The sequence below is a fragment of the Lytechinus variegatus genome, chromosome 13 (genome assembly GCF_018143015.1).
Source record: "Lytechinus variegatus isolate NC3 chromosome 13, Lvar_3.0, whole genome shotgun sequence".
Classification (NCBI taxonomy): domain Eukaryota; kingdom Metazoa; phylum Echinodermata; class Echinoidea; order Temnopleuroida; family Toxopneustidae; genus Lytechinus; species Lytechinus variegatus.
In genome coordinates, this window is record NC_054752.1 from 5,116,151 (window position 1) to 5,142,433 (window position 26,283).

Below are 26,283 nucleotides of genomic sequence, written 5' to 3' on the forward strand. Positions count from 1 at the left end.
GGCCCCCATTACCATTGTACGCAATACTGTTTGGGCCAGTGGCGGCCATTTTAGACATCAAAATGCAGAAATGTTCCCATTTATGACATAATAAATGATGTATCTCCTTAGTAATGATGATTTGCATAATATTACTTCGTTCATATATCGCGATTTTTTGCGGTTTAGTGCTCATTTTTTGTAAAAATTAGTTTTCCCTATTCATATTGTACATAATAGAGTATACAATGGAATATGGCGGCCATTTTGAATATCAGAAAATAAATATTTTGTCAAAAATTATTTTTTCAGAGTGTATTTTACTCCTGCCACACGCTTCCATGCATTTCATAGCCAATGTGCGGACAATTTTAGGATTTTATGGGTAATTTGCATATTTTGGCGGCCATATTGGATTTTGCCAATTTGCGGAAAATGCTCAAGGTTACACGAGTGGCATCATCCAGATTCGTAATCAGCACCCTCGAATTGACAAGAAACCATCAAAAAATATTGTATATATAAAAAAACAAGGTTTGGTCAAGTTTCTATGGGGCCTATCCTGGACTATATAACGCGTTGAAAGGAGTCAAAGGTACAATTTCAATCTATAAAGGGGTATAACGCTTCATGTAATGTTAATTTTCATTACTGAATCAAGATATTACTGAACATTTATTTACAGTAACAACTACTGTTTCATTAGCATGATAAGACCATAGAGCTATTTGATAAGACCTTGGTAGCTATGATACACGCGATGGATATTTTTTTTTAACCGGCATGAGTACATAATAGGGAAAATTTTAACTGTTCAGTACTACATATGGAACTGAACTCAAATTACGCGGGTACAGTAAAGAGCTGCTATGCAGATATTTGTAGTGTTAACGTTTACTCATGCCAAGAAATCAACGGCGTATAGTCTGGTATAAAATATTCTGACACAACGTACAAGAAAAGAGCATATCTTTGATAGGTTTCCAATATGACTATGAAGCTTACCCACAAAGAAACCAGGAATTACAATGAATCTTGCGTTTCCATTGTGTTTTTTTTTTGAAAGCATATATTGGTAAGATGTAGCAACATTCCCAATATCTTTGTTCGGTATTATTATCTGTCATGGATCTAGACTCTAGAGGATGAATCGCTTTTTGAATATGAGAACATTATCTCCATCACATGCAATCATATTCCCTGATGACGTCATCATCACTCGAGATCCGACAAGGTGATTGAATCTCTTATTTCTATCCAGTCTAGTTGATAAAGGGAATGATGCTACTCTTCTCTTCTTCATATCACCCTCACTCATCACCTGATCAATCACACACGTCTTGCACTCATCATCTGATGTCACGACGTAGAGGTCGTCTGTCATACGATCAACACACACATTCAAGATGACATCACTGTGGGGGATTTCCCTGTGATCACCCACTCTGTCAATGATGAGCGCTCTGCGATCAGGTGGTGAAGGTCGAGCGATGATGTGACCTGATGACAGCACATCGTACATTACTATCTTCTCTTTACACGTGATGGTATTGATAATCTCATCATTAGCTGGGTTGATGACGTATATCACAGACTGACCAACTTCAGCAGCGATGATCATCCCATCCTGATCGATTGCAACGTACACCCCTACATCAGTACGCGTCGTGTTTCTTGGTATTGTGACGTCATTGATGTGATTCCACTGTCTGTCGTATACACTGATGCACCCAGGTAGACTGTCTCCTGTACAACCTTTGATGTATCTACCACATACTATCTTGTCATCATTCAGTACTGCACATGAGATTATACATGATGTATCACTACCGTTGATCACTCTCTGTGTGGTTTTACTGTTCAAATCTAACATGTACATGTAGGTATATCCTTCACTAATCAGTGCATCTCTGATCATCACCTTATCTTCATCTAAACATCCCACAATGCACGGGAATGTGATTTTATCTCTGACATTGATTGTATCAATGAGCTTCCACTCTCCATCATACCCATCAATTCTTCCATCATACGTTTCTCTCCCAACACCCTTCACAAACCTCACACCTGATACAACACGATTTATTTCTTTCACCTCACCATCATTCAGTTGCTTCTTTAGTTCCTCACTCACTGATGCATGCACACGATGTCCATCTATTACAATATTTTTATCGTCTTCAAGAATTCTGTCCAGTGCCCGTTTTGCATTCTCCGTTGATTTGGTACCGTCTTGCCATGATTTCTCAAGCTCTCCAATCTTTCTATCGATCTCTTGAGCGATTTTCTGAATGTCATTCTGAAGAATGCGTTGTTTATCAGTAATCGGCTTCCGTCTTTTCTCTGCAATTGAACGATTTTCTTCATGCCGCTTCTCTCTCTTCTCATTGTTCTTTTGAATTTTATCCTGGAGCTTTCGAATCTCCTTCTGAAGTTTTTTATTTTCCCCATCAATCTTCTTGTTGATTTGATCAACATCTTCCCTTTCCCTCGCTCTGTCTCTTTCGATCGCGTTTTCGATTTCGGAATCAACATCATTCTGAATAGTTTGTAGATGTTCGTCTTTGGCTTGTCTGGTCTTATGAATCTCATTTCCATAGACGCGACATAACTCTGATTTATCAATCGCCCTATTCTTTAGGATGCTGAGATCTTCTCTATTTTTCTTCAGTGCGATCATGATATCCTCTTGAACGCATTGTTGTCGGCGATGATCTGTCAATGCACATGAATAACATAATGGTACGTTATGTGTTCTGCAGTACAAACGTATTAATTCGTCATGTTCCTTACATAAGACATTAGGTACACCTCTTCGTGCTATTCCGATGCATTCTTTTTTCAAGGCGCAGTCATGACAGAGCTTCTTCTTCTCCTTCACATAGAACGTGACGTCAGTAATCGATTCACAGTCAGCTTCTTCACAAACAGAGCCCTCTACTGAGCTGAATTTAGACGCCATAGTGATCAAGGTATTAACCTACAGAAGGGATACGGAAAAGGATAAGATAAATCGGAAACAAAAAAAGGTGTATATCCAAGAGCGCAGCAAAAATCGGTAAAAGGGACGAAAATGAATTTAAAAGGGATGGATAAAAAATTCAGATATGAATGTAACGTCTTCTCCCTTTCCGGATGTGCGAGGTCTTGCACGTACTTTCGGTATAATAAGAGGCGAAGGGTGTGCGTGAGAGGGAGAGAAAGTGAGAGAGAGAGAGAGAAAGGGGGGGGGGATGGGGGTGAAATATTGTCATTACTACATCCTTTTTAATTGTTTCGTGTTTGGATATTTCATTTTTTCATATCAATAAAACTTGCACCGAAATATAGTCTCATTATAGTTTAACAATCGAGTTTATTACATGTAGTTACGGTAGTATATGCCAATATTCACTTGGAAAGCTTTAAATGGAGTTGCACCAACATGTTTTTAAGATCTTGCCATGCCTTGTACACACCATCAGCTCAGATCATGACGCCAGCCTCTTCGTAAGACCCAAACGATTAACACTTAATAGTGAATAGACTTTCTCTGATACAACAACGAGTGTAGATTATGGTAAGCGAGCTTTCTTTGCAGGAGCATCTTCTCTTATTAACTATTAAATTAAAAAATAAATCATTTTATCATTGGAGATTTTCAAATTTAACATAAAAGTCTTCTATTCTCTAACAGTTCTTGGTACTAGTTTACTCATCCAAACTGTCTCATTCTTTATTTTCTCTTGTGAGCCTCGGAATGGTACATTTCTAGATAGATGGCGATAAAGGCATGTTATTGCTATTACAGCAGTCTCAACTACAATTATTCTAATTTCTAATAACGTATACGCTTTAGATTTAATCTTACCCTTTTTAATGTAAATCCTATAAAATTGCGGGTAGTTGGTTCTTCCAACTCCTGTTGAAAAAGTAAAGGCTTTTAACAGGTCCATATACTGTCACGATGAAATATGTAATCATGTAGCCCAACCTGAATATTGAACTTGGACGTTTGTTTGATCAATTTGCTTACATTTCATGTAGGTATACAAAACCTTATTCACTGTTAATGCCAAAGTTGTGTATACTCTTCACGTATAAATATAATACATCAAAATAGAATAAATATTTATATCATCGAATATGATTTTTGTGCATTGCCCTTTGGACTTTGTCGTAATCTTGGTAGGACATGTAGGAGGTAAATTAGTGGACTGACGGTAGAATATGAAAATCCGAAGGAGGGGGGGGGGGGTGGCCGTCATGGCAATTAACTGGTGAGGGAAAGGCGGGTAACTGCACCTAAGTGCTGACAGAATTGGGGTTGTCCAGTCAACTATTTTTAATTACAGTCTTTTTTGCCCCTTTCTCTTCCCTCCTTCTCTTTGCATGGTTCCTCTTCCTCTATTCTTCTGAGGGGGGGGGGGCGTTGTCGTCTAGTGGTTACGACTCTCGTCTTTCAATTAGAGGGACGTGGGTTCAAAACCCAGCAATGACGTGTATTCCTTCCGCAAGAAATTTACCCACATTGTGCTGTACTCAACCCAGGTGAGGTGAATTGGTACCCGGCAGGATTAATTTCTTGAAGGCACTGAGCGCTGAAAGGCACCTCGGGCTAAAGCCAGTTTCATAATTACAATAACAATACGCCTCGGTATAAATTATTTCTAGATAGATGGCGCTGTAATCTTCATTTATATCAGTGATTAGCCTGCAGATACCATTAACGAAATTGCTCCTAAATCACTAGTAAAGAGCATAAATGGTTTATGAACGGGGAACGTGGTGTGAAGTTGTTAGCGATGTTTTGAAATAAATATATGCATGCCTATGGAAGCTTAAAAGTGCCACCGAGATGTTGAGATAATTATCTCGGGAAGTCGACATCTTGATAGCAAAAGATAAGATGACGAGATCCTGGATCTCATCATGTCGACATCTTTTAGAAGAGATGATGAGATGACAAGATCCTGGATCTCATCATGTCAACATCTTTTAGAAGAGATGATGAGATGACAAGATCCCGGATCTCATCATGTTGACATCTCTTAGAAGAGATGTTGAGATGACAAGATCCCGGATCTCATCATGTTGACATCTCTTAGAAGAGATGATGAGATGACAAGATCCTGGATCTCATCATGTTGACATCTTTTGGAAGAGATGATGAGATGACAAGATCCCGGATCTCATCATGTTGACATCTTGTAGAAGAGATGATGAGATGACAAGATCCTGGATCTCATCATGTTGACATCTTGTAGAAGAGATGATGAGATGACAAGATCCTGGATCTCATCATGTCAACATCTTAAGAAGAGATGTTGAGATGACAAGATCATCTCATCATCTCATCATCTCATCATCTCTTCTACAAGATGTCAACATGATGAGATCCGGGATCTTGTCATATCATCATCTCTTCTACAAGATGTCAACATGATGAGATCCAGGATCTCGTCATCTTATCTTTTGCTATCAAGATGTCGACTTCCCGAGATAATTATCTCAACATCTCGGTGGCACTTTTAAGCTTCCATACATGCCCGAATCTAAATTCTAAAGATTACATGCTGAGAAGGCTATCCATGTATGAAAAGAGTAGAATTTATATTAAGAGCCCCCCTTTTTTATTTTCGTATCTTTTGTTGGACCTGTATGTCAGAGAATGGTTTGAACGCTTATAGATGGAAGAGGGATGGAATGGGTTGCGAAATGATAAAATAATGAAAGATTCATAGTTTTGATTTACATACCATGGTGAGACTTTATTTATTATCTAGTACTTATAATTCAATGAATGCATTTCTCGCTTTCTAGCTCCCTACCCTCTTCTCTCGGTCACCTCCACCTCCCATCTCTCCCACCCTCTCTCCCTCTCTCTTTTCATCTCTCTCCCCTTCTCTCTCTTTCAATTATCCTCTTTCAGTCATTTATTATCTGGTACTTATAATTCAATGAATGCATTTCTCGCTTTCTAGTTCCCTCCCCTCTTCTCTCGGTCACCTCCACCTCCCATCTCTCCCACCCTCTCTCCCTCTCTCTTTTCATCTCTCTCCCCTTCTCTCTCTCTCAATTATCCTCTTTCAATCATTTATTATCTAGTACTTATAATTCAATGAATGCATTTCTCGCTTTCTAGTTCCCTCCCCTCTTCTCTCACTCACCTCCACCTCCCATCTCTCCCACCCTCTCTCTCTCTCATCGTCTCTCAAATCATTCACAGTATTTTTACTCTTGAAATCACGAGATTGTGCGGCTTCTATTGTGAAAGATAAATGCTTTTATTGAAAATCATCTAGCATGAAGAGAATAAATACCCTGGAATATGTGATCTAATTTTTCTTATACAAACATTACTCACGTCACAGACTATCCTATTCAGGTTAGACTTTGTCACAATACAGTATGAAGAATCATGGGGTTTTACCTTGCTTCCCCAAAATGTATTATTGTTTGGGGTTTCCGCTACTGTTCACGAAATTCATGAAAGCAAAAAAAAAAGCAATGGGTTTCGCTATCATTTTAGCACATAATCAAGTTGCAAGGCGTTTCGTACTTCAATTGTGTTATTACTAGTCCTATAAATAACCATTCTGGGCTGAGTTATTATTTAGCCAATTGAGCACTTTGTATAATGTCGAGTTTGGCCATTCCCATATCGTCTTATATATCCACTTGATCTAACAGCATTTATGGTATATCATTATATGAATTAATTATGGATCACATTTCCATTAGGCAAGTACAATAGACTTAATGAAAGCGATACCCAATCTGGGCATTAGACTAAATGACATTTAAGACCAAGGGATGGTTGTACCAAACTAATACCAGACCACATTGATGGTAGACCAAGTGGGTTTGATGATTATCGGAGAATAAAAATACGTCAACTTCACTACAACCCCCCTCTCCTGTCTCTCTCTCCCCTTTCTGCTTGTCCCGTTCTCTTACTGTCCCACTCCCTCTCTCTTTCTATCTCGCTGGTATTCCTTTTCTGTCTCTAAATGTTTATTTGCCATCCCCCGTCTCTCTCACCTTTCTGCTTGTCACATTCTCTCATTATCCCCCTCTCTCTCTGGTGTTCCTTCTCTGTCTCTGAATGTTAATTTGCCATCTCCCTAGTTTACTTTATTTCTGTCTCGTTCTTTGAATAAATTCGTCCGATTCTTCATCTCTCTCTCTCCCTCTCCCCTCTATTTTGTTTCATGTGTCTCTATTTCTTACTCTCCCTCCCCCCCACCTGTTTCCCTTCCTTTTCTGTCTCTTTCACTGCCTGTGACTTGTTTTCCCGTCTCTCCCCCTCTCTTTACCTCTTTGCTGATTCTTATTGGTCACATTAACTTCTGAAATAATTAGTCTTAGAGGATTCCGTGAGGAGCGATGAAATTTATTAAAGCGGAAAACCAAGCTGTAATGAAAGCTGCTTTGAAGATAATTTTGTATATTTTATTTATCTGAAAAGCCATCAAATGATTTATTGTGTTAAAACTGGAAAATTTCATGGGGTCTGTGGGTCAGACTACTTGAGTGAGCACACACACATTTTTCTATGTATTTACACTTTGCATGTATAGTATGTGTGCTATGTATGCCTTGTCTGAGATTTTCTTTTGTTAGCGCCATCTCTTGGCAAACTGAGGTAATGTGATATTGGAATCAGCTCTGGAGATTCTGTTTGAGTTTTTGAATCAACATAAATCTAAAGCATCCTACATGGGATTGCCCTAATTAAGAAGATTTCAAGAGGCAAAGAGGTCAGTAGAAACATTGATTCATTTATTTAAGAAATACAAATTTTATAATGCAAAAAAGGTTGATTTTAATCTGGTTGGATTGACTTGATATTGCTATTGTGTATTAATTGTAATTGATGATAGGAGAATATAAAGTACATGAATTTCTCAGGTGCTAGTTAATGTATCTTGAAACAGGATTATGATTTATATTCAGGTAGAATATTTAATTTATGATGTAAAGGTTTATTGCTCTCATACTTATTAATTTCCTATCATTTTGTTTATCCTTACAGTTTTCACGGAATTATTAGCAATTGCTTCATGTCAGATTACACAGAAGAGAATGAACGAAGAATTAAAGGATGGCATGAAATTTACATTCCCGTCGTGACCTTTGTTTTTTGTTATTAAACTCTCGAACAAGTCTCCAGTTACAGTGAAAACTCTTTACAAAGATTTATCATCATTACCAAAGAAGATTCAAGATGTCTGAGCCTGTTGAATCTAAGCAAGTCACAGCTAATGGCGGTGGTGATGCAAGTGTAAGAACACGGAAGCCAACTGAGAAGGGACTTCAACATCAGTTGGATGCTAAGCTTAAAGTCTGGAAAAGTTCTATTACTAAATGGAGAAGGCTTTCTAACAAACTTAGAGAGCTTCTAGTTGAAGATGATGTTGAATCTTCGGTGATTAAAGATGGCCGTGATAATTTGCAAGCAGCCATGGACAATGTCATCTCAGTGCAGGAGAGTTTAGCTGAATTGTCTTCATCCATGAATGTTAACGATGGCAGTGAGGAGAAATTGGATGAAATTGAAGAGGAACATTCTTCCTTGATGAAGGACACTTTAAAGATGCTTCTTGCACTACGAGGCGAAATGTCTTCACATAAAGGAACTTCTCACTTGTCCGTCTCGTCAACTTCACGAAAGCTGTGCCAGGATTGGGTAGATGATTCAAGGAAGGTAAATTCTCCAAAGGAAAGGGACATTACCACGACGAGAAGGATCGAGGAACCAACCGATGATCCTGAAGCAGCGTCACACAAGAATACGCATACATCAAGCCATCATAAAGAAGAAGTTGCCCTTGCTAGTAGTTTGACGGAACTTCTTCGCTTGAACAGACTTCCAATACCTGAGCCTGGAGTTTTCGATGGTAATCCACTAGAATACACATCATGGAAGCGAAGCTATGATGCTCTCATTGAACATCGCGGTATTCCAGCCGGAGAGAGATTTTACTTCCTGCTGAAGTATCTTAAAGGTGCACCATTGGTGTTAGTGAAAGGATACTCCATGCTAGGAGATGACGCTGCATATGTGGAAGCCATGAAGGTGTTACAAGAGAGGTATGGAAATCCCTTTGTTATTTCAAATGCCTTCCGGGACAAACTTGATGACTGGCCTAAAATCAGCCCCAAGGACTATTTAGGTCTTCGGAGATTTGGAGATTTTCTTCACCAGTGTTGTACAGCAGCCAGATATGTCCATCACTTACATCATTTGGATGATGAAAGAGAGAACAAAAAAATGATGAGCAAACTGCCTGATTGGCTAATCACAAGATGGGGCAGGAATGTAGTCAAATGGCGGCAAGACAGAGGATCCTTTCCTCCCTTTTCTGTCTTCACGGCATTCATCAGCGATGAGGCAGATATCGCTTGTGATCCGATCACTTCTAATCAGACGTCCTTGAAAGATAGGAGACAGCAGTCTTCTAATGTGAGAACATTATCGACCAGTGTGCAGGGACAGCAAGCAAATGGAGGGAAAGGAAAATGGAAACCCCTTTGCACTTACTGTAAGGGAGAACATCATCTTGCTACTTGTAAATCCTTCATGTCACAGACATTAGATCACCGAACCAAATTTGTTTTCGATCATGGTCTGTGCTTCGGATGTTTAAGGTCCGGTCATCTATCTAAGAATTGTAAGAAGAGGTCATCATGTTCAACATGCAAAAGACGTCACCCCACCGTTCTGCATGATGAAAACTGGACAGAAAGACAACAATCTAAGAGAGCTGAAATAAAGAATGAAGCTGAGGAAACTCAAACCACAAGATCTCATGCTTCAACCATGAAGGACAATCACAAATCTCTAAAGACGTCTACTATAGTTCCTGTGTGGCTCTCGCATGAATCAGTACCTGGGGAGAGGTTAGTGTATGCTATGCTGGACACTCAGTCAGACACTAGCTTCATTTTAGATAGGACTAAGGAAGCAATGGGCATTGAAGGAATAGCAGTCAACTTGCTTCTTTCGACCATGACGCTGGCCAATGAGAGAATTTCGAGTGAAAAGATCAGTGGACTTAAGGTTCGAGCATTCAATGGACGAGAAGAAATTTGTTTGCCCCCAACTTACACTCGGAATATTATGCCGGCAAATCGAGAACACATACCAACGCCAGACATTGCTAAGGCGCACCCTCATCTTAACGACATAGCCAAACATTTGATCCCCCTTCAAGATTGTGAGATTGGACTTCTCATTGGCTATGATTGTGCAAGGGCCCTCACTCCGCGAGCTGTGTTAAGCTCCCCTAATGATGGTGGACCATTTGGATTACAAACTGATCTTGGATGGAGTGTTGTCGGTACAATGGAACCCAACTATCATGACAGTGCGCATGATCATATTGGAATCAGTCATCGCGTTATGGTGCACGTTATTCCAGAAGAATTGCAAATAGATGGTCATCCAACCACAGTTACCTTCAGCCATCAATCAAGGATTAAGGAGGAGATTACTCCATCTCAAGTCATACGTCTTTTAGAAGCAGACTTTGCATCAGAGAAAAGACAAAGGCCATATTCGAGGAATGACTTGAGATTTCTAGAGATAATGGAGCATCAAGTTCACGTGTCTGAAAGTGGTCATTATGAGATGCCCCTGCCATTCCGTGACGATAACCCTACTCTTCCAAATAATAGGGTCCTTGCTGAGAAAAGACTCAATCACCTCAAGGCAAAGTTTAAGAAGGATCCTGAATATCATGAACAATACACAAAACAAATGAATACCCTCTTCAATAGCAACTATGCAGAGGTCGCATCAGAGTCTGGAGAAGAGGGTAAAGTATGGTACATTCCCCATCATGGAGTGAACAGCCCAACAAGTTGAGAGTTGTTTTTGACTGTAGCTCGCAGTTTAGAGGAACTTCATTGAATGCTCACTTGTTAACAGGACCGGACATGACTAATACCCTCACCGGTGTTCTTTGTCGATTCAGGAAAGAAGTCACGGCCTTCATGTGTGACGTGAAGGAAATGTTCCACCAATTCCAGGTAAACAAAGAGCACAGAAATTACCTCCGGTTTCTATGGTGGTTAAATGGAGATGTTAGTCGCCGACTTAGTGACTGCCAGATGAACGTTCATCTTTTTGGTGCCGCATCTTCGCCTGGCTGTTCGAACTTTGCATTGAAGCAGATTGCAAAGGACTATGCAGATGAGTTTGGACAAGATGCATCAGATTTCATACAGAATGACTTCTACGTAGATGATGGGTTGAAATCTGTATCAACCGAAGATGAAGCCATTGATCTCATCATGAAGACGAGAAAGATATGTGAACGTGGACGTCTTCACCTACATAAGATCGTATCCAACTCCAGAAAGGTAATGCAATCAGTTCCAGTTGATGACAGAGGAAATGACCTCAAGGAATTGAATCTTTTGCAAGACACTTTGACTGTGGAAAAAGCTCTCGGAGTTCAATGGTGCATTGAATCAGATAAATTTCAATTCAGGATCAACTTTCAGGATAAACCACTGACTCGCAGAGGAATCCTGTCTACAGTCATGCCAGTGTATGATTCTCTAGGACTATTAGCTCCTATAATACTTCCTGCGAAGCTGATTCTCCAAGAATTATGTCGAACTTCTGCTGAATGGGACGACCCCTTATCTGATGCACTCAAAGCTAAGTGGGAGCAGTGGAAGACCGACATTCTCCAACTTCAGTACATCTCCATCGATAGATGCTACAAACCAAAAGACTTTGGAGAAATCAAAGATGTCCAACTTCATCACTTCAGTGATGCTAGTAACGCCGGTTATGGGCAGTGCACATACCTGAGACTTACAAATCAAGAAGACAAGGTGCACTGTACTCTGGTGATGGGAAAATCGAGGGTCACTCCTATTAAGACAGTAACCGTGCCCCGACTAGAGTTAACGGCAGCCCTGCTATCTGTGAAAATGAGTTCCTTTCTGCAAAATGAACTCGATTTTGTAAATGCCAAGCATTTCCTTTGGACTGATAGCAGAGTAGTTTTAGGCTACATTAAGAATGAAGCAAGACGATATCATGTTTTTGTAGCCAATACAGTGAGTCAGATCAGAGACGAGTCACTGCCTTCACAGTGGCATCATATTGACACCAGGATTAACCCTGCTGATACAGCTTCAAGAGGACTCGCTGTCAATCAGATAGAGCAATCGAGATGGTTAACTGGTCCCAAATTCCTGTGGGAGAAGGAAATTCCAACTGTAGAAAGTAAGAATGACGGTGAAATGCTTCCTAATGACCCTGAAGTGAAGCTAACTCAAGCTCATGCTGCTTTCAAGAAGAATGATGAGTTTGAGCTGGAACGACTAGACCGCTTTTCCAGTTGGCATCAAACCAGAAGGGCTGTAGCAAATTGTCTCAGACTAAAGTCCTACTTGCGAAGACGGTGTGAACAGAAGCATCAGAGAGCTAACCAGAGGAGCGATGCTAAGAAGATAATAATTGAACCTATGTCTGCCGAATTACTTCTCCAAGCAGAAAAGGAGATAATAAGGCATATACAAAGAAAAGCATTCCATGATGAAATTCAAAGACAGGAAGTTATGAACGATTCCACTCAGACATCTCGTGAGAAGAGACGTCATTCTAAGACTACTAGCCGTCTACATCAACTCGACCCATTTCTAGATGGTGAGAACATCCTGAGAGTAGGAGGTCGCTTGAGAAGGTCTGAAACCTCGTTCACAAACAAACATCCCGCAATCATACCTCAAAGTCATGTTGCAGATCTGATTGTATCTCATTGTCACGAAGCGGTTGCTCATCAGGGAAGAGGTATGACTACTAACTGTATCAGATCCCATGGTTATTGGATATTAGGTTGCAGTAATCTTGTATCCAAGCTCATCTCTCGATGTGTTACCTGTCGGAAACTACGACGACCAACTCAGATACAAAAGATGGCGGACCTACCAAAGGATCGTCTAGCCTCTGAACCGCCATTTTCTTACTGTGGTATGGATTGCTTTGGACCATGGGTGATCAGAGAAGGCAGAAAGGAGGTAAAGAGATATGGCCTTCTCTTTACTTGTATGTCTTCACGTGCAATCCACATAGAAGTACTAAACTCATTGTCCACTGATGCTTTCATTAATGCCCTTCGACGTTTCATCTCTGTTCGTGGTCCTGTTCGTCAACTGAGGTCGGACAGAGGGACAAATTTTGTTGGTGCCGAGAATGAACTCATGAAGGCCTGGAAGGAGATGAATCATGAGAAAGTTAAACAGCATTTGCTTAGAGAAGGATGCGATTACTTTGACTTCGCCTTCAACTTCCCCTACTCAAGCCACATGGGAGGAGCTTGGGAGAGGCAAATACGTACTGTTCGTAGAGTCTTGGAAGCATTGCTGTGTAAAAATAGTCAGCAACTGGACGACGACTCACTGCGAACATTGCTATGTGAGGCAGCAGCTATTGTGAATAGTCGTCCACTGTCTGTAGAATTCCTGAACGATCCATCTCACCTAGAGCCCATAACTCCAAATCTATTGTTGACTCAAAAATCAAGGGTAATACTTCCTCTGCCTGGTAGTTTTCATCGGGAGGACTTATACGCAAAGAACGCTGGAGAAGAGTTCAACATCTAGCAAATGAGTTTTGGTCTCGTTGGAGAAAGGAATTCCTTAGTCAACTCCAATCAAGAAATAAATGGACTGTTCCACAGCGCGACATGAGGATTGGTGATATCGTGTTAATCAAAGATGAGAATGTTCCCAGAAATATGTGGTCTCTGGGTAGAATTGTTGAAACGTATGCCTCCGGTGACACTCATGTTCGCAAAGTGAAAATTGCAATAGGTAATTCGAAACTGAACAATCAAGGAAAGCGTGATTCTCCACTGTGTCATCTCGACCGCCCAATTCATAAACTGGTTCTTTTGATCGCGCAAGAAGACCAAGTGTAAATTCCCAGCCAAAGAGCCTATAGACATTTAATTAGGATTTTCGCAAACTTCATAATTTGATTTGCTATCCTTTATTTAAATATGTTATTAATTGATATTTGTATAAAGCGAACTCAGAAAATAGTCAAAATGTGAATCAGAGGAAAGGTTCTCCTTTTTTTTTTTGCGAAAACCGAAGGACATCCATATTTGAGAACGTACTTTTGACTCCAATACTCCGATTGGACAATGATGCATTTCGAATCTACAGAGAAGACTGTATGAACATTTATGGTTGAAGGAGGATGAACATTTGACATAAATTTGAATTTCTCTAAGAGTAACTTATTCAATTTAAGGTCTGAAATTCAGACTACATGTTCATGTTCAGTGGTGTATATGATCTTGTACTTTGAACTCACAATGATCTACATGTATAGTACAAGACAACAAAATTGTGAATTGCTCTTAATCAGGTCTGAATATTGAGACTAGTTATACTGTGGCATATAATACATAGTGCTTCCTTTTCAATTGCTAATATGTCATAGATTCGTTCCACTTGCAATGTGCATCTAATGAAGGTATCTGTAATACATGTATATAGCGTTTTCAAATGATTGACAAAGGTTTTGTCCAAAGTATTGAATTTTTTTTGTATGTAAGTGAATTTTATGAATCATATCACCTTAATAATATAATTACACTATGATGATTTAATGATATCAACAGTTCACCTTTTGGACTATTACAGTTGCCCAAGGAACTCCTTGGATTGTCTAATGTTCTATGATATGTTGGTAGTATAGTGTAAGTAGAGAAATAGAATGTATTTGCATCATATCTTCAACAAGCAGTATTTAATTGAAGTGATAAACTGTGTAGTCGTAGCACTTTTTAATTACGGAATCATACAGTGTCGTAAATTCAGGTTTTGATTTGAACATAACAAATTCTGTCGACTTGATAAAATGCTGAATTTAGAAGTAATGTTAACGTTGGGCACCGAATAGTTATTTTTCTTGTGCCTTTTTTATTAAAAGAAATTATAAAATTTGTAGTGATGGAAACAAAAAAAAAAAAAATGGAAATTGTAGTATCAGTGCGTAATATTTGACGTTTATTTCTGCTGTAAGATATATCAGGCCGTTCTTTGCTAGTGTAGCAGTAATGAAATGCATTTACTTTATATACTGAAGCTAATGAAGTACAGCTTTCTGAACAAGCATTTTGGTAAATTAAAGTAATTTAAAGGAGCCATGTAATGAAAGCTGCTTTGAAGATAATTTTGTATATTTTATTTATCTGAAAAGCCATCAAATGATTTATTGTGTTAAAACTGGAAAATTTCATGGGGTCTGTGGGTCAGACTACTTGAGTGAGCACACACACATTTTTCTATGTATTTACACTTTGCATGTATAGTATGTGTGCTATGTATGCCTTGTCTGAGATTTTCTTTTGTTAGCGCCATCTCTTGGCAAACTGAGGTAATGTGATATTGGAATCAGTTCTGGAGATTCTGTTTGAGTTTTTGAATCAACATAAATCTAAAGCATCCTACATGGGATTGCCCTAATTAAGAAGATTTCAAGAGGCAAAGAGGTCAGTAGAAACATTGATTCATTTATTTAAGAAATACAAATTTTATAATGCAAAAAAGGTTGATTTTAATCTGGTTGGATTGACTTGATATTGCTATTGTGTATTAATTGTAATTGATGATAGGAGAATATAAAGTACATGAATTTCTCAGGTGCTAGTTAATGTATCTTGAAACAGATTATGATTTATATTCAGTTAGAATATTTAATTTATGATGTACAGGTTTATTGCTATCATACTTATTACTTTCCTATCATTTTGTTTATCCTTACAGTTTTCACGGAATTATTAGCAATTGCTTCATGTCAGATTACACAGAAGAGAATGAACGAAGAATTAAAGGATGGCATGAAATTTACATTCCCGTCATGACCTTTGTTTTTTGTTATTAAACTCTCGAACAAGTCTGCAGTTGATTCTTATTGGTCACATTAACTTCTGAAATAATTAGTCTTAGAGGATTCCGTGAGGAGCGATGAAATTTATTAAAACGGAAAACCAAGCTTCGCAATGATAGACACCCAATTTTATTTTTCTCAATTGTTTTTAAAGGTCAAGCCCACCCAAAATAAAAATTTGAATCAATATAGAAAAGTCAAGCAAGCATAACGCTTACAAATTTTATCAAAATCTGATTGAAAAAAAAACGTACGACATGCTTACAATTTCTCAGTTTTTCCCGAAAACAGTCATATGCTTATACATGTAAATAATAACAAACGAGAGAGTCGATGATATCCCTCACCCACTTTTTCTCTTTTATTATTGTTTGACATTTTACCAGCTCGAACGAAATTGACTTGTTTGATTTTTTTCTCATTTTACGTAAATCTATTATTTGTTGGGGTGGACTTTTCCTTTAACATGTTTAAGCAGATTTAGATATCAAAATTATCTAATATAAAGTATATGAAAACGATACATTTAAAACAGCCAAAAAAGAAAGAACACCGGATAATACGTTCAAAAGACGTATTTTCCAACTTTCACTAATATTCTAACTTTATTTAGAAAATCTTTTGAAAGCAGATTAAACAGATGTAAAAGTTAAGTGCATGAAGAACATGCTAATGATCAATAACTCGGCTACCTTCCGGTTAATCATATTGTATGAAAATAATAACAAAAAAAAGGTGTTTGGATTTGTGTTTGAAAAAAAATATACTCTAATTATCGCTAACATCTCAAATTTACTTTAAAAATCTCCTTTGGTAATACAAATATACAGGTTTGTATTGAAATGATTTAGTGTAATGTAATATGCAATATTTTGCTAACTCATGGTTCATAGAAAAATATAATTCATAAAAACAATAGACGGTCTCAGAAAGCGTTTACAACCCCTTTTGCAGACTATAGCGCAACATCCTATTTTCATGTTATACTCCTAAGTATTAATACAAAATCATTTCAGGGGGCCGTTTCATAAAGCTGTTCGCATGTAAGGTAAGTTAAGAGTGACTCAAAGACGACTGGTGAACCTTTCTTACGCGCTAAACCATCGCCAATGGTGTATAACATTTACCAAAAGAAAGGATCACCAGTCGTTCTTAAAGTCGCTCTTAACTTACGAACAGCTTTATGAAACACCCACCTGTTAGTACGAAACACGAAACGAATTAAATCGATTACAAACCAAACTTTTCAGGACCCCTATGTGATTACATGTATAATCATCATAGTCACAGTATAGAAATACTACATCATTTTCTTACTGGTTTATACATATTGGAAAATTCAAATTTCATACACAATATTTCATGATGTCATGTTTTGGCGACCCAGCCTTACAGGGTTTTTTTCATAACCTCATGGGAAGCCACGCATTTGATTTTGTATTTTCTCACACTTGATGTTTCTTTGTATATTTATTTCATTTGCGATAGAAAGATTGAATTGAATTGGATGTATTATAAAACAAAATATTCGTGTCAAACGAATGAAGTTTATAAATTTAAGATATATATTCAGTTAGACAAGATAAAGAGTCTGAGGCGTTTTTTTGAAAACAAAAACCATATTTACAGCAGTTTATACACCAATTGCGGCAGAATAATTCCCTTCAAGCAAAATCATCTACAATATAGTCCATGTGTTTCAAAAAATATACTAGCAATCAATATATTTTTTGACTATAGCAGAATCACCTGGTAAATGTAATAGGTTAGAGTAAATGGAAATATAAGTAAAGCAATATCCTTGTAAAAAACAAAAAATGCATGTCTCTGAAAATGTTTTCATGGTGTTTTTTTAAACAATAGATTCAGATATTCAATAATATAGCTGTAGTATATAAAAAGGATCTTCTATAACTTTTGGTTAATATTGATATGATACATGAAACAAAAAAATATGATTGTATGAATCGCGTAAAAAAAACTATCGCTTACATCGCTAACAAATTCTGAATAATGTTTGATAATCTTTCTTACATCAAGTTCATTTAGGTTCTTGAGATAAAAAGATGTATTCTAAACAATCTGGAATGAACAAAGAATTGATGGAAATAATTTCTGTAAGCACGGAAAACGATACGAATCTAACCAATATCAGTTCTTTAGGTGATCGTAATAATGCGCCTGACAACATATAATTTCCTCTCATATATGATTGAACATAACTTTACAGCAACACAGTCACTGCCCGATATAGTATTGAAATAAACGTATTTACACCAGTCTACCACAAACATCTAACTGATCTTTTTTTAAAGCGAATTAATTGATCATTATATCTGAATGTGTTGACATGAAAACCGTCCAGCAATCAGCGACAAATTTTCTGTTACTGTTTTGCAGAATTTGTTTAGATTCTTAAGAAGAAAAGACTGATGTAGGCAAAACAGTCTCGATTACACTAACCATTATTAAGACCATTTTCGGTGGGATAAAAATTAAAGAAATCTAACAAATTGAAGTTATCATTTTATTGCGCCTGCATGCAACTAAATAGTAATTGAACATAAATTTAATAAACATTCTAGCAAGCAAAACAGTCACTGACATATGCCTACTTGAATTGAACGTATTAAAAAAATATCATAAATATGCAACTGTTCATTAAAAGCAATTTAATCTTTATACACATGGACATTCAAAATCAAACCAGTCATCATTTTAATTAAATTTCCAGTTCACTCTTATCCTAAATACGTGACCAAAATGTAATAAATCATTTTCAAATGCGCATTCTTGCAACAACAGATCCCGTTTGGTAAATGTGCACTATACTGGTTACTATACTGGCTACGAATTCCCAATTGTGAAGTTATACACTACTGCTTATATATTATCATAATTATGTATAATTTTTTGGTAAGAGTTCAAAGTGCAATTTACCAAAATGTATCGTAATAATTGTAACAGCTCCCTCTCTCGGTAAATCCAGGTGATTATATCATGTCATGATCGAGATCATTCCAGGGGCTGTTTCGTATGTAGCCACATAAAAATACTTTGTTGGGATATCTTGATCTGATGTTGGAAGTGAAAATATACAAACAAGCAAGCAATGCTTAGATGTAATGCGCATAGAGATACAGCAAACGTGAGCACGATCCAAATCGCAACATTATTATGAGAACAATTATGGTCTCATATAACATGTATAACGCGCTTTCAAAGGAGTCAAAAGTACACAGTTTCAATCTATAAAGGAATATAGCGCTTCGTGTAATTTTAAATTTCATTACTGAATCAAGATACCACTGAACATTTATTTAGAGTAACAACTACTGATTCATTGGCATGATAAGACCGTGGTTCCTAGTATGATTACATATTGAGGAACATTCTAACTGTTCAATTTAACATATGGAACTGAACTCAAATGAAATATGCACGGGTACAGTAATTTAGAGCTTCTATGCAGACACACTTAATACTAATGTTTACTTACGCCAACAAAGCGACGGCTTAGTCTGGTATAAGATAATTCTGTAACAACGTGTACAATAAAAGAGCGTTAACCCTGATAGGTTTTCAATATGACTATGAAGCTTACCAACAATCAAACCATGGATTACAATGCGTTTCCATCGTTGTTTTTCTTTTCATTTTGAAAGCATATAATGGTAAGATGTAGCAACATTCCCAATATCATTTGTTTGTTCGGTATTATCATCTGTCATGGATCTAGAAGATGAATCGCTTTTTGAATATGAGAATATTATCTCCATCACATGCAATCCTATTCCCTGATGACGTCATCATTATTCGAGATAAGACAAGGTGATTGAATCTATTATTTCTATTCAGTCTAGTTGATAAAGGGAATGATGCTACTCTTCTCTTCTTCATATCACCCTCACTCATCACCTGATCAATCACACACGTCTTGTACTCATCATCTGATGTCACGACGTAGAGGTCGTCTGTCATACGATCAACACACACATTCAAGATGACATCACTGTGGGGGATTTCCCTATGATCACCCTCTCTGTCAATGATGAGTGCTCTGCGATCTGCTATTCTGGGTTGAGCGACGATGTGACCTGATGACAGCACACCGCGCATTACTATCTCCTCTTTACACTTGATGGTATTGATAATCTTATCATTAGCTGGGTTGATGACGTATATCATAGACTGACCCACTTCAACAGCGATGATCATCCCATCCTGATCGATTGCAACGCGCACCCCTACATCAGTACGCGTCGTGTTTCTTGGTATTGTGACGTCATTGATATGATTCCACTGTCTGTCGTATACACTGATGCACCCAGGTAGACTGTCTCCTGTACAACCTGTGGTGATTCTTCCACATACTATCTTATCGCCATTCAGCGTTGCACATGAGTATATAATGGACGTATCACTACTGTTGATCACTCTCTGTGTGGATTTACTGTTCAAATCTAACATGTAGGTGTGTCCATCAATCTTCCAATCTGTGATAATCACCTTTTCTTCATCTATACATCCAACAATGCGCGGGTATTTGATTTTATCTGTGACATTGATTGTATCAATGAGCTTCCACTCTCCATCATACCCATCAATTCTTCCATCATACTTCTCTCTCCCAACACCCTTCACAAACCTCACACCTGATACAACACGATTTATTTCTTTCACCTCACCCTCATTCAGTTGCTTCTTTAGTTCCTCACTCACCGATGCATGCACACAGTGTCCATCTGTGACAATATTGTTATCGTCTTCAAGAATTCTGTCCAGTGTCTCTTTTGCTTTCTCTGCTGATTTGGTGTCGTCTTGCCATGATTTCTCAAGCTCTCCAATCTTTCTCTCGATCTCTTGAGCGATCTTCTGAATGTCATTCTTAAGAATACGCTGTTTATCAATTAACGGTTTTCGTCTCTTCTCTGCGTTTTAAACGATTTTCATTATGTCGCTCCTCTCTCTTCGCGTTGTTCTGGTTAATTTTATCCTGGAGCTTTCGAATCTCCTCTTGATGTTGCTCATTTTCCCCTTCAACCTCCTTGTTGATTTTATCAGCATCTTCTTTTTCCTTGGCTCTGTCTCTTTCGATCTCCTCTTCGATTTCGGATACCCCATTCTGAATAGTTTTCAAATGTTCATCTTGGACTTGTTTACACTGATGAATCTCAATTCCATAAACTCGTAATAGCTCCAACTTGTCCATCGCTGCTTTCTGAAGGATGGTGAGCTTTGCTTTGTTTTCCCGTAGTGCGTCCTCTATGTCCTGCTGTACGCAAGGTTTTTCATGATGATCTATCATAGCGCAAGAAAGACATAAAACTTCGCCATGCGTCTTACAGTACATATCCATTACTTTCTCATGTTTCGCACAGAACAGATTAGGTGCACCTCTTCGTGACATTCCGATGCATTCTTTTTTCAAGGCGCAGTCATGACAGAGTTTCTTCTTCTCCTTCACGTAGAAGGTGACGTCAGTAATCGATTCACAGTCGGCTTCTTCACAAACAGCGCCCTCTTGTACTGAGCTTAATTCAGACGCCATTGGGAAAATAATTTAAAGGAAGATAAGGATGTGAGCTGTAAAGAAAAGGAAGAGAGAGAGAGATTCGATATCGCAAAAAGCAAGAGGCATAATAGATAATACAATATTTTTTTATCAGCAAAAACTGCCTTGCCAAAATAAATAGTATGCGAAAGAGAGAGAGAGAGAGAGAGAAAGCCAGGGGGGTAGTGGGGTTACCATGGTTACTGTTCACTTGCATTTAAAGTTCTAAGTACGCGTACCTTAACTTTTTACCTCATAAATTATCTTCTGATATTCGTTGCTACAGAAAATGTGTTTCTTTTTGTGACCAAAATCACGCACTCTTGACAATTACAACTATCATTCCATCACATCAAAAACACGAAAACACTACATCGAACTAACACAAAAGTGATGTTCTTACCTTCGTAAGTCACAGGTTTAGCCGAGTCGGTTAAATCTCCGATAGTTGACAATATGTAGAAAAAAATAGTTCAAAGGTACAACTTGTATTAAGTAAATCTTGCAACAAACATGGAGTCTATTTTTGATAGTTGTGCCAATGAACTTATAAAATGACGTGGCATGTAGAATCACTGCACGCTCACAACTGAATCATTTGACATGCTTGAATACATAGTTTGATAAAGTAATGCCATATGCAAACTTCTGCATTTCATGAATACAATAATAATGAAATGAAACTAGATTACAACATGCAAGGTACTTTGTTTATCAGTAAACAAATATATGAAATATTTGTGACAATTGTTCTTTAGCAGTAGCCTCACCACCATGCCCACCATGCACGTTTGGTTTGTTTTCTTGTCTATTTCGATATCTTTTTAGGCCATCTCTCGTTGGGTCATTCGGCTCATTCAAGTATAGATTTCTCTTGAAGACAGTCCTTAACTGTTTACAAAATGTTGAATAATGTTGTTACATAACGGCCATAATTATATCAAGTATTTCAGTGACAGTAAGGTAAAATGACTAAGTTGACTTGAAATTATATATCCAAACCTACAACATTGCATAAGAAGTTAATGCTATTAAGTTACTGGCTGAAGGTTCGAATGACATGTAAGTATAAGTCTAGTGATTCAAGATTCAACTTCAAGCCCTTCTAAATTAAATAGTAGAGGAAGAAAAATAAAAATAAAAGAAGAAGTACAAGAAGAAGATGAAGAAGAAGAAAAAAAAATAAAAAGAAGGAGAACAAAAAGAAGAAAATATGAAGAAAATGATAATAGTAATATTAGTAATACTAAGAAAAATAATAAGAACAATTAGAAGAAGAAGAGAAGAAAAGAAGTACTACTACTACTACAACTACTACTACTTCTACTACTACTATTACTACTAGTAGTAGTAGTCACTCACACATTGTACGAGGCTAGTATGTAGTAGGTGTAGAAAAGACAAAGAAGAAAATTGATATATATGATAGTAGATGGTCGTGGCACCTCAAAAGGTTAAATGGTTTACTAATCACACCAAGGAATTAATAATTACTGTTTCAAGCTTAAAATATGTAGCATAATTATTCAAACTGAAATAACATATTTATGCAGCAATGGGGGGGGGGGGGGTAAATTGGTCTTGATCCTGCTATGCCTCTAAAGAGAAGGGGGTGGATCCATCATTAAGTTTAGAAATTAGATAGCTATCAAAACATTCTAACATCTTAACATCCGTCTATCGATTTTTGAAAGTGTCAATAATTTGAATCTCATAACTCGGGTATCAGAAGTATCGGGAAGAGCCGTGGTGTAGTGGTTCTGACTCTCGCCGTGAAAATAGAGGGTCGTGTGTTCGAATCCCACCGTGGTCTAGTGTCCTCAGGCAAGACGTTAATCCACACTTTGCCACTCTCGACCCAGATGCTGTCATGAATATTATTAGGGGGCCATTGCATCCTTGTCCAATCGTTATAATTTGAATTTGGTATCGTTTCATTTATCGGGCCCTCTAATGGTGATGTTTATCATTTTTCTAAAGAAAGAAAAAAAAACTCTCCAGCCTTTGTCCGTATGAAAAATGCCAATTAGTCTTGTCTCAATAAAAGTATTGCTAATTACCATCTAGACTCCGCCTTGGTTTGCACACACCACCATGCCGGTCCCAAGCCCGGAAAAGGAGGAGGGTTGGGCGTCGGGTTAGCGACCCTACCCTGTAAAAAAATGTGATTGCTACGAAAACGTCAACAAGAAACTTAAACAGAATGGACCTGGGGAAGGACGGATCTCCGACTTGAGAGTTCATGGCGCCGTGTAGTGAAAGCCAGTCTCTGGAAGCTGCAAGGCCGATAACCGTTGTATCAACCAGGACCACAACAAATGTAGGGACATGGAATGTAAGAACCATGTATGAAGCAGGGAAATCATTGCAAGTTGCAAGTGAAATGAGAAGATACAACCTGTCTATCTTAGGGATAAGCGAATGTAGATGGCTAGGTGCTGGTCAGTTTAAATTATCTACTGGAGAGCTACTTTTGTATTCGGGACTCATAGAGGATGAAGCCACACATACGCAGGGAGTTGCACTAATGTTGTCGCGACAAGCCCAGGGAGCACTTATTGGTTGGGAAGCCCATGGTCCAAGGATCATTGTGGCATCCTTCAGAACTGATAAGCAGAGGATCAATATGGATGTAATCCAATGTTATGCTCCTACAAATAATGGGACAGATGAAGACAAGGAAAGCTTCTACAATCAACTTCACACAATAGTGCAGAATAGAAAGAGAAGAAACATTACAATTCTGATGGGGGATTTCAATGCCAAGATTGGATGTGACAACACCAGTTTTGAACAAGTCATGGGCAAACAAGGTTTGGGAGAGATGAATGACAATGGGGAAAGGTTTGCGAATTTCTGTGCTGCAAATAAGTTTGTTATTGGAGGGAGCTTTTTCCAACATAAGAGCATACACAAAGCTACTTGGGTTTCACCAGATTTGGCAACTGAGAATCAAATAGACCATGTATGTGTAATCAAGAAGTTCCGTAGTTTTTTGCAAGATGTTCGAACAAGGAGGGAGGAGATGTGGCTTCAGACCATCATCTCCTTGTATCACAAGTAAGGTTAAAACTTAGGAGGGACTATGCAGGGCAGAATGCAAAACGCCAAAGATACAATACTCCTTTGTTAAAGGAGGCAATGAAACTCAAAGAATTCAAGATCAACCTTTCCAATAGATTTGAAGTACTCCAGGATACATTAGAGGAGAAAACAGTTGAAGGGACATGGAAAGGAATCAAGGAGACCTACACAAAGACGTGTAAGGAAGTATTAGGTCCTGTAAAACAAAACCGCAAGGAGTGGATCACAAAGGATACCCTGAAGAAATTGGAGGAAAGGAGGGAAAAGAAAGCAGCAATCAACAATAGCCGCACTAGAGCTCTGAAATCCAAAGCGCAGACAGAGTATAGGGAGGCTAACAAGTCTGTGCGACAGAGGATAAAACAAGACAAAGTAAAGTTCATTGAAGGTCTTGCAGATGAAGCTGAAACTGCATCTAAAAGAGGAAACTTAAGAGAACTTTATTCATTAATCAGAAAAATGTCAGGGAAATTTAATAAGTCAGAGAGACCAATTAAAGACAAGGACGGACAACCTATCCTTGACGGAGAGGGTCAGAAGAAAAGATGGGCAGAACATTTTGAGGAACTACTGAATAGGCCAGATCCACATGACCCACCAGACATACACCCAGCTAACCATGATTTGGACATTGACTGTAGTGTACCTTCCAAAGGAGAGATTCGAAGGGCCATAAATCAGCTGAAAAATGGAAAATCTGCTGGACCAGATGGCATTCCAGCAGAAGCACTGAAGGCCAACTTGGTAGCCAGTGTGGACATGCTATATCTTTTATTTGAGAGTATTTGGAAGGAGGAAAGCATCCCGTCAGACTGGAAAGAGGGATATCTAGTTAAGCTACCTAAGAAGGGGGACTTAAGTCAGTGTTCAAACTACAGAGGAATAATTTTACTGTCAACGCCTGGGAAGGTTTTCAACAGAATACTTCTCAACAGGATGTAGGACGCTGTTGACCCACACCTGAGAGACGAACAAGCAGGATTTCGATCAGGTAGATCATGTGCTGATCAAATTGCCACTCTGCGCATAATCCTGGAGCAGTCACTGGAATGGAACTCTTCCCTTTATGTTAATTTCATTGATTATGAAAAGGCGTTTGAAACCGTTAACCGACAAACACTGTGGAAGCTTATGAGACATTATGGGATACCACAAAAAGTTACCAATCTTGTAAGGAATTCATACGAGGGATTGTCATGCAGGGTAATTCATGCAGGGCAGCTAACAGATGCATTTAATGTGAAGACAGGAGTAAGACAAGGGTGTCTCCTCTCACCCTTTCTCTTCTTATTGGCCATTGACTGGATTATGAAGTCCTCCACCACTCACAAGAGGAATGGAATCCAGTGGACTCTATGGCAGCAACTGGATGATCTTGATTTTGCAGATTACATCGCCTTGCTCTCACACACTCACCAGGAGATGCAAGATAAAACTGACATCATTAGAGATATAAGTCAGGTTGCCTTGGACTAAATGTTAACCAAACAAAGAGCAAGATTTTACGAATCAATTCCTCAAATCAATCCGCCATCAGGTTGGAAGATAAATCACTGGAAGAGGTTGAAAGCATTACATATCTGGGAAGTAACGTGGATAAACAAGGTGGGACAGATGCAGATGTAAGAATAAGGATAGGGAAAGCAAGGAGAGCATTCCATCAGCTAAATAACGTATGGCAATCTACAAAACTACCATGGAACATTAAAATACGCATCTTCAACACAGTTGTCAAACCGGTCCTCCTATATGGTGCAGA

General features: G+C 38.2%; 4 protein-coding genes across 4 annotated transcripts; 2 read left to right on the top strand and 2 right to left on the bottom strand.

Moving 5' to 3' along the window:
* Positions 1 to 1,117: 1,117 nt before the first annotated feature.
* LOC121426820 lies at positions 1,118 to 2,953 on the bottom strand. Its single transcript, XM_041623217.1, has one exon. The coding sequence runs from the start codon at positions 2,939 to 2,941 to the stop codon at positions 1,118 to 1,120; it is 1,824 nt and encodes a 607-aa protein (XP_041479151.1). The 5' UTR covers positions 2,942 to 2,953.
* A 4,429-nt stretch (positions 2,954 to 7,382) lies between these two features.
* LOC121426591 lies at positions 7,383 to 10,831 on the top strand. The gene is made up of 2 exons (XM_041622945.1): positions 7,383 to 7,721; positions 7,997 to 10,831. Exon 2 carries the CDS (start codon positions 8,189 to 8,191, stop codon positions 10,829 to 10,831), a length of 2,643 nt encoding a protein of 880 aa, XP_041478879.1. The 5' UTR covers positions 7,383 to 7,721; positions 7,997 to 8,188.
* Positions 10,832 to 10,902: 71 nt separating this feature from the next.
* LOC121426594 lies at positions 10,903 to 13,513 on the top strand. The gene is made up of 2 exons (XM_041622950.1): positions 10,903 to 13,399; positions 13,509 to 13,513. The coding sequence occupies exons 1-2, from the start codon at positions 10,903 to 10,905 to the stop codon at positions 13,511 to 13,513; spliced, it is 2,502 nt and encodes an 833-aa protein (XP_041478884.1).
* Positions 13,514 to 19,621: 6,108 nt separating this feature from the next.
* Positions 19,622 to 21,437, bottom strand: LOC121426595. Its single transcript, XM_041622951.1, has 2 exons — positions 20,802 to 21,437; positions 19,622 to 20,761 (listed from the first exon to the last, which is right to left on the bottom strand). The coding sequence occupies exons 1-2, from the start codon at positions 21,435 to 21,437 to the stop codon at positions 19,622 to 19,624; spliced, it is 1,776 nt and encodes a 591-aa protein (XP_041478885.1).
* Between the last annotated feature and the right edge of the window lie 4,846 nt (positions 21,438 to 26,283).